The sequence below is a fragment of the Kluyveromyces marxianus genome, chromosome 1 (assembly GCF_001417885.1).
Source record: "Kluyveromyces marxianus DMKU3-1042 DNA, complete genome, chromosome 1".
NCBI classification, from domain to species: domain Eukaryota; kingdom Fungi; phylum Ascomycota; class Saccharomycetes; order Saccharomycetales; family Saccharomycetaceae; genus Kluyveromyces; species Kluyveromyces marxianus.
The window spans coordinates 402,429-418,297 of NC_036025.1; the positions used below are offsets into that span (position 1 = coordinate 402,429).

The following is a 15,869-nucleotide window of genomic DNA, read 5'->3' on the forward strand; positions in this document are numbered from 1 at the left end:
ACACACACTAGTAGTCTATTAGTTAGACCACTTTTCACCAGTAATTTGTTCAAAAGCCTCGATATACTTGGCTCTTGTGCGTTCGGCAATGTCTTGAGGCATTTCAACACCGTCGACACCAGCCAATTTATTTTCAGTTAGCCAGTTTCTTAGGAATTGTTTATCGTACGAGTCCTGGGACTTGCCCACTTCGTAGTTCTTTCCGCTCCAGAAACGGGAAGAATCTGGTGTAAGCACTTCATCCACAAGAATTATTTCGTTAGTGGATTCGTCAATACCAAACTCAAACTTTGTATCAGCGATGATAATACCTCTGGACTTGGCAAATTCCTTACACTTTGTGTACAACTTGATAGCAAGTACCTCAATTCTGTCGCATAATTCTTGACCCACCAATTGGGCAGCTTGTTCTGGAGAAATGTTCTCGTCGTGTTCACCTTGTTCCGCTTTTGTAGAAGGGGTGAAGATAGGCTTTGGGAACTCTTGCGATTCGAGTAGTCCTTCCGGTTGTGGCAACCCGTGCACAGTACCCTTCTGCTTATACTCCTTCCATGCAGAACCTGTGATGAACCCACGCACGATCACTTCTAGTGGGATCAACTTGTGCTTTTGTACAAGCAAAGATCTGCCTTCGAGTTGCGACTTGTATTTTTCTTCGCTCAACTTGCTTGGTAGATAGTCGAAGATGGTTTTTCCAGCACCTAGGGGCTTCAAGTGGTTGCGCACGTCGTCCTTTAGGAAATTGAACCAGAACTCCGATAGTTTGGTCAAAAGAATACCCTTTTCTGGGATGGCATTCTTCATAATAACATCGTAAGCAGAAATACGGTCGGTAGCAACAAACAATAGCGTTTGGTCATCCACCTGGTATATATCTCTAACCTTACCTCTGGCCACGAGTGGCAAGATGCCGTCCAAATTAGTCTCTGTAGTCATTGTTGAGGTTTGTTCTTCTTGTATATCTTTGATGGGGGGTTTGCTTACACTAGTGAACCAACGAGTAATAGAATCACTGATAGAGTACAGTATAGCACCTTATACACACACACACATATATATATATATAACAATTGGGAAGTGGAATACTTATACAAATCCAAGTCTGGCCTGCCCGACTCAAACCCAAATCTAACTACTAACAGACTAGCACGCTGTGCGATGAGTAGATGCACTTCCCAAAATTAAAGAGAAAAAAAAAAAAAAATTATATATGCTTAAATAAATAAATCATATATGCACTGGGAACAAAAAAAAAAAAAAAAGGGCATTTTTCAAGTCAGCTCAAGGCCAAGTCAGCGAGCTGGTCACGTGCCGAACTTCGACAAAAAACAAACAAAATCACAGACCCACTCAGACATGAAAAACCAGAATGAAGTCCGGGTAACGGATCCACATCTACTTCCACATCTCCCTTGATTCTCTATATCAATCACTACGATACGATATTCGAGATCCATTACAAATCCCATTGCATATCAAGTAGAACACTAGGGTTAGCTTGAAAGCACGACTAGCACATCGGTAAATGAAAATGAAATGGTAGTGGAGAAGAAGGACGCTGTCAAGTCTATTATATTTCTCGTTGTGCTTGGTATATGCATTTTTGTCAATGGAGTGGTTGTAGGCGGCGGAGACTACAGTGGCAAGCTCAAACATGCATACATGGTCATCAACGCACAAAATGGAATGAGAGAGGGGGCAAGCGCCAACACGTAGCCCAGAGAGAGAGTATTTGAGGGGCGGAAGACTGGAAGCACCAAGATCAAATTCCCCCTTGAAGTAGTGATGCGCAAACTAATACAGTATATAGTTATACATTCTGGCACCCATGTACAGGGAGAAGCATAATACAAAGTATAGTCAGTCAGTCAGTCATTTCCACTCCCTGCCATCACATGACATGTATCGTCCTCTAAAGCTAAGGATCTACACTTACCCTTATTTTTATTTTTATACGTATACGTATACGTATATGTATATGTATATTTATATTTCTATTCATATTCTGCGTCCCGGGTAACGCCCACTCTATGCTACGTTACGTATTTTCCGGTCTTGCCTTGCCTTCCCTCTGCTTTTCAAGCCTTGTAAAAAAATGCTTCAACCTGGAAGAAGCTTCTATTTTCTGTCTTTCCATCAGTACAGCGCATTGTGTGGGAATTGTCTTGTTCTTCATCTTTTTTTTTTTTTTTTGAATTATTTTTTTTTTTTTTTTTTTTTTTTTTTGGGTTTCTGCTTCAGGTTTACGGCTGGGCAGAATGCTGCTCACTGCATTTGGTTTCGATAAAGCTGAAACGTGGAAAAGTACAACTTCGAATAGAGGGAAAGCAGCAAGAAGAGAGAGAGTTCAAGGCCATTAGCGGTGGAATTTGGCGTCTTTGAGATACAGCAGGAAGTAGATATAGGGATATCTGCTCGAGGTTGGAGTTGCTTGGTTTTTTTTGAACTGTATAGTTCAATTTTTTTTTTTTTTTGTTTGTTTTAAAGAGCAATTGGATAAAGCCTTGAGATATAGATAGAGAGGTATTGAAGAAGAGGAATTAGACAGAGTTATTGAGGGCTATTTTGTTGATATTTAAGGTTTGGTCAAGGCTAGAATAATAGAGAGAGTAATGGAGCTGGAGTATGCGCGGATGACGGGGCTCACAGGGCTAGGAGGGAGTACAGAAGGACACGAAAAACCGAGGCCTGATCTTTCGATATTGACTGATCCTACGCTGGTTGAGGATTACGAGGAGATAATGAAGAGCATGCCGCGGACGAAGAAGGACGAGGAGTTGCACAGTGTGAATGCTAGTGTTGTGATTACTCCTACGGAGGCTCGGGCAGGCAATGGTCTGGGAAATGTTCTGGGCAATGGTTTGCGCGAAACGACATCGGAGGATGAGAAGGATGAGAAGGGGCAGCAGCTGGAGCTGGAGCAGCCAGTAGAAGTAACGCATCATAATGAAGATGCAAAGCTACAAGAGGATGAAGAAGGAGTGGATGCAGGCGATGTTGATAACAGTTTTAGCTCGCTACATGCTAATGACCAGCAGGACTCGGATTACGCATATTCAGACTCGGATTTTGAAGATAACTTGGAGGAACGTTTGAGAAGCTTGGATACCACGTATGCTAGGAAGGAGGTGGATGATCGCGATCACGATGCGTCGTCGGCTGGCGTGGACTTGGACGCGAAAACCCAGATGACGAGGAGGTTGGATGCAGAACCTCAAATGCATGACGTATCGAGCGATTACGATGAAGATGAAGACGAGGAAGAGGAAGAGGATGGACTAACATTGGGATTGACCGGGAACAATTCAGATGAGGACGAGGATGACGATTTCCAGCCATTGAAACCCCCACAGGAACTGGACCCTAATAAATTATATGCATTGTACCCTTTCCAGGGACCAGACCCCTCCCACTGTCAACTAGAGCAGGACGAGAGTTGCACGTTGCTGAACGATCAGGACGCATACTGGTGGTTGGTGAAACGGTGCAGTGATGGTAAGATTGGGTTCGCACCAGCAGAACTACTAGAAACCTTCCCAGAAAGATTGGCTAGACTAAACTGTTGGAAAAATGAGAACATGTCATCACAATCTATATCGCATATAAACGAGGAATCTACCTCGAGCACAGACTTTACAGATAGGGAAAAGGGCTCTCAAGGATCACAGGGCTCCCATCGGTCCGTATCGCCTCCTCTAAACTCATACTCAAAAACAAACAAATCTGTCAGTTTCAATAACGTAGTGAGCTACGCAGAAAGATATATCGAGGAGGTCGAAAGGCACTCAGAAGAGGAAAACGAATTGCTCGAAGATGGCAAGGAGGATGATAATGATAGTGGAGAGATTAATGGGAACGAAGTTGTAAATACGTCTGAAACTGATAAATCACAACCTGGTAACCTCACATCGTTCATCAAACATGTAGATGAAGTACACCAAACGCATTTGAACGACCAGGGCTTAGACGATGTTAGCGAGGTGGTTAGTGATGCAGCTTTCAACGTACACGAAATGGCTCCACTTATGGTACAGAAAAATAGACCAGCGACAAGATCTCCCCCAGCTGAAGCAGAGAAAACAACAGACTTGCGTCAGGTTTTCCAGGCACCAATTATGCCAGTTGCAGCTTCTAAAGGCTCATCAGCACAAATGTCAAATTCCAATTCTAATTGCTCTATCTCGACAATCGGAGAATACTCTCCATCCTCTTCAGAGTTTACCAATGACTCGCCCCAACTCCCCAACGAGGATGAATTCAAATCAAATAAAGCTAGTGATCAGATCCCTTCTTCAAGGGCTATTCAAGACATATCACGAATTGTTGGCTCTCCAGAGAATGTTAGTAGTCCAGGCTCTGTATACAGCGAACAAGGACAAGAACACGAACGTGAGGACGAGGAAGCAGTTCCAGACATTTCACATCCAAGAAGCATGACACACAGTTACAAAACCTCTATATCGACTTTGACTGCAGCGGACTCAAGCAGTGTGGAGGAAGACAATATTAACAACTCTTCAGTCGGTACTAGCAACACTAATAACAACACTAATCATAACGAAAGTACTAATAATATCAGCACTGTACCTTCTTCTACGGCATCCTCTTACATGGACCATCAACACAGCTCTCCATCATTCTCTGATCTCACTTTGCATACGAACACCCCATCAACAAGAGATTTCCACCCTATGATCAATACTTTGTACAACCCAATTTTCAGCAAGATAGACATCATGATGGAAAAGATTGAAAGAGCGATCTCTCAGTGAGATGATGCACGAATAAATATCTGTAGTAAATAAACTTTAACATCACAATAAAATAATAATTTCATAATCAGACTAACCAAATAAAACTGAATAACGCTCAATACTATACGAGACTTATTTATGTCCCATCTTTAATCTTCGCACGTGACTTTCAAGTGATACTTTTTTGTCAATATTAGTTCTAAAATTTTTCTTTTTTTTTTTTTTTTAAAGCTCATTTCCGCTATATCAACATTAAGAAGCTTTAGCTCTCTCATCATTGCAGGTTATTTATTTGATGAATTGATCTTGAATATCGTAACAGTGAAGCCAAAAAAGTGTGCAGATTTCTAACCTTCAACATGCAATGGTCTCCAGATAACGAAGGTCTAAGTCAACTCTGTTTGATTTTGCAGCACGCTGTTTCTGCAGATCATAATGAGAGACAACAGGCATTAGATGCCCTTGAGACGTTCAAGTTACAACCACAATTTGCAAATTATTTATGCTATATCCTACTCCATCTTGAAGAAATGGACCAACTAAGAGGTACTGCCGGTATTCTTCTAAAAAACTGTATACTTGGGGGCAATGTTGTTGACTTAGAATACGTGAAGTCCGAGATTGTTCGAGGATTATGTTTGGATAACAACTTCATTGTTAAGATTACCGGTATAGTCATTGCAGCATTGTATTCGACATATTATAGACAGCATAGAGAGGACCCACAAGGTCTTATCACACTTGGTCAGTTAATCGAACTTGCCAGAGACAACAACGAAGGTTCTATGAAAGCTTTATCGAAGATGATGGAAGATGGTGCGCAGTTTTTCCAGCTAGAGTGGGCTAATCACCAGACACCTATTGGAGAGTTGATTTCCACATTTTTATACTTGATGACTGAAGGAAAGACACCAGTGGTAAGGGCAGAAAGCATCAACTGTTTGAACAATATAATTCCTTTGCAATGTCAGGAATTGTTGGTGAAATTAGATGATCTATTGAAGAATATTTTCTCGTTAGCATCTACCGAGTCCTCGCATTTAGTAAGACAGAACCTCTGTCAATGCTTAACACTAATTTTAGAATTTAGGCCGGATAAATTAATGGCACATCTTCCCGGGATCATTCAATTCATGGGTCATATAATCGTGAATACCAATAGAGATAACGATGACGAAGAAAAAGTTGCGTTAGAAGCCTGTGAGTTTTTACTAGCCTTAGTGTCAAATGCAAATGTACCAGATCACCTAATACAACCTTATGTCAAAGAATTTGTTCCATTGCTTTTGAATAACATGGTATATAGCAATGACGAAATCATTGTTTTAGAGGCATCAAACGAAGATGATGCCGAGTCTGAAGATAAAGATGAGGATATCAAGCCTGTATCTGCCAAAATTCAAAAGAAGAATGGTGAAAATGATGAGCAGAACGAGGATGACGATACAGATGAGGATGGTGAAGTAGACAATGAGTGGAGTTTAAGAAAGTGTGCAGCATCAGTTCTTGATCTACTAACGGGTCTCTTCCCTAAAGAAGTTATCGAATCAGCCCTGCCATTACTCAGAGAACATCTCACTTCGAACAGTTGGTTTGTCAGGGAGGCGACTACGTTAGCATTGGGAGCTATGGCAGAAGGTGGTATGAAATATTTTGACTCACAACTACCAGCTCTCATTCCATTTTTGGTAGAACAATTGAAGAGTCCTTGGTTCCCAGTAAGAAGAATGACTTGTTGGACCTTAAGTAGATTCTCCACATGGATATTGGATGATCACACTGAGTTTTTAATTCCTGTAATAGAACCAATAATGCAGACATTGTTGGATAAAAAGAAAGATGTTCAAGAAGCAGCAATCACAGCAATTGCGACTTTCATTGAAAATTGTGATTCTGATATCGTCTCAACTATTTTATATGAACCGCTACTAAACAAATTTGATGAATGCTTTAAGTTCTACAAGAAGAAAAATCTAATTATCTTGTATGATGCCGTTAGCAGGTTAAGCGAAAAGTGCGATCTTGAAGAACAAGCATTGAATAAGTTACTCCCACACCTCTTAAGTAAATGGTCCGCTTTGGATGACAACGACAAAGAATTGTGGCCTCTACTTGAGTGCTTGTCCTATGTGTCAACATCATTGGGAACTAAGTTTGCCCCAATGGCCATGGAAGTGTATCAAAGAGCATTCAGTATTCTTTGTAGGTGCGTCGAGTTGGAACAAAAATCTCAAACAGACCCAACAATCGTTGTTCCAGAAAAAGACTTCATAATAACATCTCTTGATCTAATAGACGGTTTGGTTCAAGGTCTAGGGTACGACTCCAAAGCCTTGCTATTCCCGAACCATGACATGACCATGTTTGCTGTTCTATTACAAACTCTACAAGATCACAACCACGAAGTAAGGCAAAGTGCATATGCCCTACTAGGGGATATATCGTACTTCTACGAAAAGCAGCTATTCACTGAGGATCTCACCAAAAGTTTTGTCGAGGCTATTGGTAACGAGCTAATCCAAAATGCAGAAAACCAAGAAGCAGTCTCCACTGTAAACAACGCCGTCTGGTGTCTAGGATTGATCGCTCACAAGATAGATTTGGGTCCACATATCATTGAAATCAGCAGAATCGTTCTCGACTTATTCTGCTCTACCCAACTAATACTACAATCCAGCGTTATGGAAAACTTGTGCATCACCATCGCCAGTTTAGCACACTTCCATCCGGAAGTCTTCACCCAATTACCTTTTGCTACGGAAACTCAGTGGAATAAATGGTGCCGCTTGGCTTCAGAGCTTACTGATCCGGAAGAAAAGACCGTTTCTTACGCAGGATTTATTAAAATCATGAATCTCGTAGACTTCAATACCCAAGGAATGCCCTCAGATAAAACGTGGGAACTCTTTTTCCACGGTTTGCAACAGGATGTAGATATATCCATCATGTCTGATGATTTATATGCATTGGCTATGCGCCTACCAGACCACTGGAACCAACTACTCCTAGGCTCCGGAATGTTTTAATCCTATATAGATAGTATATAATATATTTGATACAGAACTTTTTGTTGTAACTGGCGCAATTGCCTGAAAGATCTGCTACGATATTTTTAGGGCTACTTTGAATACTATTAGACCTGATCTGATCCTACTACTGCAAGAAGTGCCTTCATTGTTATATGCATATACAGATGCATACACATATATGTCTCTGTATAAAGGATTTGCGGATGATTAGATTGGTCGGAGCCAAATCGTTTTCCGGATTAGGAGATACTAAATTCGGGTAACGTATTTTGTATACTTTGTGCCACTACCTTTTTTTTTTTTTTTTTTCTACTTCAAATTTGTCGGACTTCTCCGATAGATAAGCTCGGAAATGTATCCTTTTGGGTACAATGCGCCAATATCTCAAGCTGATAAGCAGCAGTGAACATATCTCCACAGAAAAGCCACGGCGAAAAGCCTGGGTTTGTGCACATTGGGTTGGAAAAGGTAAACATGGAATGGCATGAATAATTCTTATATGAGAGTATATATCAATGTAGACGTTGCAGCTAACTCGTTCGAAGTTTTTGGTTCTTGAATAAGTGTAGCCAGTCTCTTTTATTTAGTTTAGATCAACAGCATCACGAAGTCAAATATTGAAGAAGAATATGCCCAGAGCTATAGCTTCAAATCATGTTGCGCTTTATGGCGAAATAGTACCAGGAACTATCATATATGATGTAGATAGTGGTAAAATATTGGACATAATTTGCGGGAAAGTTGCTAGTAGGAACCATTTGGCAGGCTTAGGTTGGGAAGTGGACACTTACGAAATAGTATCGCCATACTTGATAATGCCTGGACTTGTTGATTCCCATGTTCATTTGAACGAACCAGGCAGAACAGAGTGGGAAGGATTTGAGACGGGCACAAAGGCTGCTGTTTCTGGGGGAGTGACTACAGTGATTGACATGCCATTGAACGCAATTCCTCCAACAGTCAACGTTGAGAATTTTAAGTTGAAGCTTGCAGCAGCTGAGGGACAATTGTGGTGCGATGTTGGATTTTGGGGAGGATTAGTGCCGGATAATTTGAAGGATTTAAAGCCTCTTATCGATGCTGGTGTTCGGGGTTTCAAAGGGTTCCTCATAGACTCTGGTGTGGACGAATTTCCAGCGATTGACAAGAAGTACATTCAGGACGCATTGGACTTGTTGCAAGGCGAGAAGACGATGATAATGTTCCATGCAGAGTTGCAAGCTACAGAGCCAGGTCACGAGCATAGCATAGTTGATTACAATGGTGATATCATGGCAGATGAATCAGATAATGCTTTATCTAGAGTAAAATCATTGTCTGCAGTAGAGCCGAAATACGGCCAGGTATCAGAGCTAATCCAACATCATAATATTCATCCAAACGATGCTGAAATAACTCCGTTGGAGGCAGCCAAGGTTGAAATAAGCGACGACTCTCTGGCAAACGTGGATCCTCGTGCATACAAAAACTTCTTATTATCCAGACCAGACCATTTTGAAACCAACGCTATCGCCCTCGTTATTCATTGTCTCGAAAAGGCAGTACAAAAATATGGCATAGCAAATATGCCGTTATTGCATATAGTGCATCTTGCATCAATGGAGGCAGTTCCTATATTACAAAATGCTAAAGAAAAAGGATATCCTATAACAGCGGAAACATGCTTCCATTACTTATCATTGGCCGCTGAAAATATCCCAGAATCAAAGACATTCTATAAGTGCTGTCCTCCAATTCGCAGTGAGGAAAACAGACAAAGTTTATGGAAAGCTCTTAGGGAAGGAATTCTCACATCTGTAGTAAGTGATCATTCTCCATGCACACCAGAATTGAAAAATTTGGCGAAAGGTGACTTCTTCAGCGCTTGGGGAGGCATTGCATCCGTTGGACTTGGTTTGCCATTATTATATACTCACGGTGCATCAATTCAAGAAATTATTAGTTGGTGTTGCGAAAATACCAGTAAACAGGTTGGATTAGACCACATGAAAGGTTATCTAAAACCAGGTTATGATGCAGATTTCGTTGTATTTGACATGTATTCAACTCAAACGATCTCTAACGAAAAAGTCTTCTTCAAGAACAAATTAACAGCTTATGACGGAACAAATCTAAAGGGTATTGTAAAATATACTTATGTGAGAGGTAATTTGATGTTCCAATATGGAGGTGCGGGTCACAACAAAACGCCTCTAGGCAGAACGATCTTAGAACGTAGATCATCGTAAGGCTCCCTATATGCAGTGCGTTTATTTTATCTCCATTTTCATTACTTTTTATAACCTATAACATAATAATAGTAATAATTCATGATCCAAACTTAACCATAACGTATTTCATTAGTATTATTTGCAAAAGGGCCAACAGCGGTACAAGAATAATTATCCACATAGATATCGTCCCAATTCTTGACCGGATAGACCTAACGGTATAATTATTTCTTTCGCTACGTGACTTGTAGAATTTCAAATTACGCTCAAGTACCTGTAACTGTCTTTCTATAAGGTTTACCGAATCTTCCACTGAGGGTGCTTGAGAATAACCGATATAGTCGATATTCAAACGAGAATCTTTCGGTTTATCGGGTTCGTCTGCACAAATCTTAACAATGTCTAAATCTACTATCTTAGTGTAGTTATCTCCAATCACGCAAAGGGCATACTCTCCGGGGTATACTGCCGCAAACGTCCATTCGCCTTGAACCTTATCCTTCTGGGCGTTTATCGGACTATCCTTGTTTTCTGGTGACCATAATTCATACTCGACATTGAATGCATTATATTCACCCTCCTGAACCGCAAAGTAGTACGATATATGGCATGCTTCGCCCGCTATGTCAACATACACGCATTCTTTTTCGTTTGGCGCCAATTGAAGGGTTATGGGAGAGGCAGAACTCCCCGATACCAGATACAATATCAAAAGTAATAATCTCATTCGCTTTTAAACCTTGTGTTGAAATAGTTTTAGTAACCCAGTAACTTAGTTGTGGCTGTTGAGCGTCCAATTACACCACCTTATTTCTATGTTTTCTGTATTGAATCGATCTCATAATTTATTGTTTACTTTTAATATATATAATAATAATCATAATAATAACACTCTTGAGATTTAATAGTATAAAAACACCAAGAGAAAGCGTGTTGGAAAGCTAGTCATTAGCAGCGGCTTTTAAAGCTATAAACTGGCTCAGGGTATTAGGAGATACGAAGTATCATATTAATAACTATTTATGGATGATATTCCGGAAGAAATCATCCAGGAAATGGATGATTTGTATGAAAAGGTACCAGAACTTTCCTCTAGGTACAATCTCTTGGATAAGATTGGAGAAGGGACGTTCTCTTCAGTTTATAAGGCCCAAGATCTTACTGGAGTCTCTAGTAAGCTATATCCAGATCATTTCTGGGATAAAGAGAATAAGTATGTTGCCATCAAGAGGATATATGTAACGAGTTCTCCAAATCGGATTGAAAATGAACTTAAACTTTTGGAGCTTCTTTCGAATTCTAATAATGTAGCACCGCTATGTGATGCGCTTCGATACCATGACCAGGTGGTAGTAGTACTTCCGTGGTACCCACATGAAGAATTCCGTCATTTTTACCGCGACATGCCTATCAAAGGAATAAAGAAGTATATGTTTGAGCTTTTAAGCGCCTTGAAATATGTGCACTCGTATGGGATAATACACAGGGATGTAAAACCTACAAACTTCTTATATAACCCCATATTGGGGAGGGGTGTTCTAGTTGATTTTGGTCTTGCGGAAGAGAACCAAGACTTGTATTTGCCGGATCTAAACCATCGAGTATACGTCAACGACCAAGGTGAAAAGGTTTGCGCATGCGCTTCTCCATATGCCAATACTAAAAACACATCCCATCTGCCTTTGATATCCATTCAGAACGGTCAACTAAATGTTCGTGGTGCAGATGAGCTCAGCGTCACTCAGAGTGAGAATTTAATGAAGGCAGAATTAAGCAAAGGTTATCCAAAACATGAAACGAGAAGGCATCGTCGTGCGAATAGAGCTGGAACCCGTGGTTTTAGAGCACCAGAAGTATTGATGAAATGTTCGTTTCAGACTCAAAAAATTGATATCTGGTCTGTTGGGGTTATTCTATTAAGTTTTATCAGCCGGCGATTCCCTATATTCCAAAGTATGGATGACATCGATGCATTTTTGGAAATATGTTGTATATGCGGCATCAAGCGCATGCAAGAAGTGGCTAAATTCCATGGATTAGGTCTAGATATGACAAAGATACCCGGGTTTCACTCTGATGGGTACCAGGGTGGCATTCAGGGTTTTGTAAAAGCGTTATTAGAAAAAGAGGTAGAATGTGGAACGCTGCCGGAGTATTCCATTGCCTTTGAGACGTTAGATTACTTAACCCATTGTGGAAGACAGTTGACGCCTAGCCTGGGGCCAGAAGAGGAAGGAAATACCGACACTCCGGTGACGGAAGAAATGGTGAAGTACAAACAGACAGTGTGGGATGACCATTTCTGGTGTTTCGATTTGCTATTGAAGTGCTTTGAGCTTAACCCATACAAGAGGCCAAGCGCCAGTGATCTTCTCGAACATTTGTGGTTTAGGGAATTGAACGAAGATCTCATGGACAAAGACCAAAGAAGAGAAGATCATTTTACTGGGATTGTCAACTAAAGTTGGACTAAAGTAGAAGCACGCCGAAAAGAGAACAGAAGAAGAAGAAGAAGAGAAGTATGGAGAGGGGACACTTGAAAACATGTCCCAACATTTTTGCATTACATAGCATTTATACACACTAGACAGAAAAACAAAAAATGATAAAAGAGTAAAACAAGGTTCAAGTAATCTTTAAAAGACGTATGGGATCAAGAACGCTCTCTTGGTTCCGTACTTGGCGTTTTTCTTTTGAGCCCACAAGTACATTTGAACCACGGAAACTAACAAGAACAAAACTGAGAACAAATTCAACTTGAATAGTAAAGTGAACCAAATCCAAGCGTAAGACTCGAAAGTATAGTTTGGAGCCACGAAGATCTTGAAGAGGCCAGTTTCCAATGGAATTCTCTTTGTAACACCATTCTTCTTCATCTCGTCACCCCATCTGCGCAATCTCAAATGAACGTAGAAGTTTAGAGCCTCAGAAATTGCAAACAATCCAGCTAGCACCCTGAAATCAGAAAGGTGAACAGTATCATATATCTTGAACAATGTCTGGTTATCGAGAGGGAACCCATAACCGAAGTATCCCAACGAGATTAGCCCGTTCAAAACCCAGTAGTGGAAAGAGTTCTTGAACAAGTTGAACAAAGGCATAGTGTCGTTCGAGAAAGTATGGATGAATATTGTCTCGAATTCTCTCTTCAAGTAATGAAGCATGATCAGACGGTACACAAAAGAGTTGAAAAACTCATTGTATGGAACCTTAGTGGAGTGATAATTGTTTCTGAACTCAGGTTTAGACGACAAATAGAACATCAATGAGTGGATCAAAATTGGACCCAAGTATTCAATAACAAACACCAATCTCCACGAAATTTGAGGACCTAAATCCTTCACATACCATTCAGTAGTGGTATCAAACACACGCTTCTTATCTTTTTCCTTGATTTCAGCATTGGATATAACGATGTGCTTCCCTTCCTTCAAATACGTCAATCTCAACCTCTTAACACTAATGTTCCCGTTCTCTGCAGAAACCTTGGTCAAAATACTGTCATATGTCAGAGTATTATCAGCTGGGAGGTCAATGGTAACGTCCTTTAGCGTCTTGGAACGCGATTTGATCTGCAAATGCTTCGAGTTTTCTTTAGCAACAGCATTTTGCTTAGAAGCGAGTTTCGCAGCTTGTCTGGAAGCTTGTTTAGCAGCCTGTTTCTGAGTCATGGCTAAGTTTCTATCAAAGTTACGATACTAGAGGCGGCTTCTGAAGTCCAATCAGGTTGATTGTATCCAATTAAGTGTTCTCTAAATGACAACCTCTCTTATGTGAACTACTTTAATGTGTCAAGTATCAATCGAACTTGCAACTTTCACTTAGCAATGCTGGAAATTTCATAACGGACGGCCGAAAATCATTGTGCAGCCTTAATTTTTTTTTTTTTTTTTATTATTTTCCGTTTTTTACCAGAGGAAATAAGGGATTGCCGACTATAGCTGGCGAGACAACAAGTCACGTGATGTAAATTTGGTGCTTGACCGTTAGAAGGTTGATACCTAATATTGATGCTATAATAAAAATATGTATATGTATATGCAGACCAAGCTATTGGAAAAACAGCTACTTTAAGGGAGTGCTCGCAGGATGAACGGAGAGAATAGATGGAGAGTTCTAAGCTTCCATTTTTTGTTTTATTGTTCTGCATCTCCGCGGATACACCAGATTATTCCACGAGATCGTTAGCTGCGTAAAGACTCTTGCTTACTTACAGTAGCTGTGAATTTCGTAGTTTGTTGTTTGTCGCACTGCAGTGGTTTGTTTATAATGCGACAGAGTTCTAATATAACCCACAAAGCCTGCCGTCGGAAACCAGTGGTCTATGCGTTCAATCAAATACCAATGGGTTGCTGAACTTGCAGGAATCTTTCTGTGAGAAATTAGTATATTTTTGGTGAGTACGCTTGTTCTCTTTGTAGCGTTACATGGTGCGCGAGTGTGGTTTTTGTGTCTCAAGAAAACGTTAGAGATAAACTAAACAGCTATCCTGCCGGATACTGTTTAGTTTTTCAAAAGGATGAAATGCCTTAGTTACCTGGAAGCCTAGAATATCATTCTTTTCTCACCCCAGGATTCTTCCATTTTTTCCACACGAAAAAAGAGTACTGGTAGGAAATGAGACGTCTACGTAATTCTTCATTTCAGTCAATAGGGGCCTATGATATTCGATTTCCTGAAATTTATCGTTCTTCTGGCTACACTAATTTGAACAAAATATAATTTTGCAGCATATAACAACATGTAGAAAATATAGTACTGCACAAGAACGTACGTATGCATAATAATAACCGAAAACTGGTAAAATTTTCATGCATGGTCAACACCCGACATTTCCTGGTCAACAAATATCTTTCCCTTGTCTCCAGGGTCAAACCGCAGCTAGATGAGGCTTCAGAAGCATATGTACGATATTCCATACTGTTAAATCGGTACTTCCTCGTGTACGTCTCTAGGGAATCTTTCCTTTTTCGTTCAGAATAAACAATTGGTTGCTATTAGTAGCATGTAACCCCGTCCAAACGTAAACAAATGTAAAACCCACTAAGAAAATATAAACATCCAGAATACTATTTTTCTGCAGCATGTAACGTTTAAGTTAATATACTGCGGTTCCTGTATATTGAGTGGGAAGCATTAATTCTCTGTATTTGTTTGCTGTATTTTGATGAACATCTCTTTGCAAGGGAAGTTCATTATTATCGGTAATTGCGTTACCAGAAATCTCTTCAAACAGATAAAATCCAACTCAAAAGTGTATTCTACCAATATGACTTCTTGCACTTAGTGGAAGCTCATTACATTCCTACCTGCACTACTTCTTTTATTATTCGACCTTAAATTGCCTTTAACTCTCTATCATAATTGATTCTCGACAAACATAACGGATGCTACATTTTCTGCTTCTCGAAGGCAAGTTTAGTTATCCGTTTTTTTTGTATACATGTACAGCAACTTTTCTGTAGCAGCAAGTAGGGAATAAATATGCGTGTTTGAAGTAAGGTGTGCTTCAGTACAGAGAAAATATGTCCTGTCGAACCGAGAGTTTATTGAATAAAAGAGAGTGCTGGGAAATGAACAAAGGGTTTTCATACTACCGAGGATATATTTCACGTCACATTCTTGTCATATTGGGTAGTTAGATAATAAATGCAGCATTCGTTTTTACTGGAAGTTTTTTGACATATTTAGATCCTGCGGCCATGTCTACCATCTTTTATGAGATACCTAGAATTTTACTTTTGATGTGCCATTTCGGAATTGTTTGCATTTCAAAAGAGGAGCCACCGCATTCAGTATCGAGAAAAATCTGCACGGCACAGGTATGCACAGTTTTCGTAACGACAAGTACAACAATAGTAGCCGGAAACTATTTC

General features: G+C 40.1%; 7 protein-coding genes across 7 annotated transcripts; 4 read left to right on the forward strand and 3 right to left on the reverse strand.

Moving 5' to 3' along the window:
- Positions 1-18: 18 nt before the first annotated feature.
- On the reverse strand, positions 19-936 carry ADE1 (phosphoribosylaminoimidazolesuccinocarboxamide synthase; the record flags this gene model as incomplete). The annotated part of the gene is made up of 1 exon (XM_022818751.1): positions 19-936. One exon carries the CDS (start codon positions 934-936, stop codon positions 19-21), a length of 918 nt encoding a protein of 305 aa, XP_022673725.1.
- A 1,676-nt stretch (positions 937-2,612) lies between these two features.
- Positions 2,613-4,772, forward strand: BUD14 (protein phosphatase regulator BUD14; the record flags this gene model as incomplete). Its single annotated transcript, XM_022818762.1, has 1 exon — positions 2,613-4,772. One exon carries the CDS (start codon positions 2,613-2,615, stop codon positions 4,770-4,772), a length of 2,160 nt encoding a protein of 719 aa, XP_022673726.1.
- Positions 4,773-5,113: 341 nt separating this feature from the next.
- KAP104 (Kap104p) lies at positions 5,114-7,780 on the forward strand (the record flags this gene model as incomplete). Its single annotated transcript, XM_022818773.1, has 1 exon — positions 5,114-7,780. One exon carries the CDS (start codon positions 5,114-5,116, stop codon positions 7,778-7,780), a length of 2,667 nt encoding a protein of 888 aa, XP_022673727.1.
- A 632-nt stretch (positions 7,781-8,412) lies between these two features.
- Positions 8,413-10,011, forward strand: DAL1 (allantoinase; the record flags this gene model as incomplete). Its single annotated transcript, XM_022818784.1, has 1 exon — positions 8,413-10,011. The coding sequence occupies one exon, from the start codon at positions 8,413-8,415 to the stop codon at positions 10,009-10,011; it is 1,599 nt and encodes a 532-aa protein (XP_022673728.1).
- Positions 10,012-10,090: 79 nt separating this feature from the next.
- ERP3 (Erp3p) lies at positions 10,091-10,720 on the reverse strand (the record flags this gene model as incomplete). Its single annotated transcript, XM_022818795.1, has 1 exon — positions 10,091-10,720. One exon carries the CDS (start codon positions 10,718-10,720, stop codon positions 10,091-10,093), a length of 630 nt encoding a protein of 209 aa, XP_022673729.1.
- Positions 10,721-11,015: 295 nt separating this feature from the next.
- CDC7 (serine/threonine protein kinase CDC7) lies at positions 11,016-12,455 on the forward strand (the record flags this gene model as incomplete). Its single annotated transcript, XM_022818807.1, has 1 exon — positions 11,016-12,455. The coding sequence occupies one exon, from the start codon at positions 11,016-11,018 to the stop codon at positions 12,453-12,455; it is 1,440 nt and encodes a 479-aa protein (XP_022673730.1).
- Positions 12,456-12,629: 174 nt separating this feature from the next.
- On the reverse strand, positions 12,630-13,664 carry TSC13 (trans-2-enoyl-CoA reductase (NADPH) TSC13; the record flags this gene model as incomplete). The annotated part of the gene is made up of 1 exon (XM_022818818.1): positions 12,630-13,664. The coding sequence occupies one exon, from the start codon at positions 13,662-13,664 to the stop codon at positions 12,630-12,632; it is 1,035 nt and encodes a 344-aa protein (XP_022673731.1).
- Between the last annotated feature and the right edge of the window lie 2,205 nt (positions 13,665-15,869).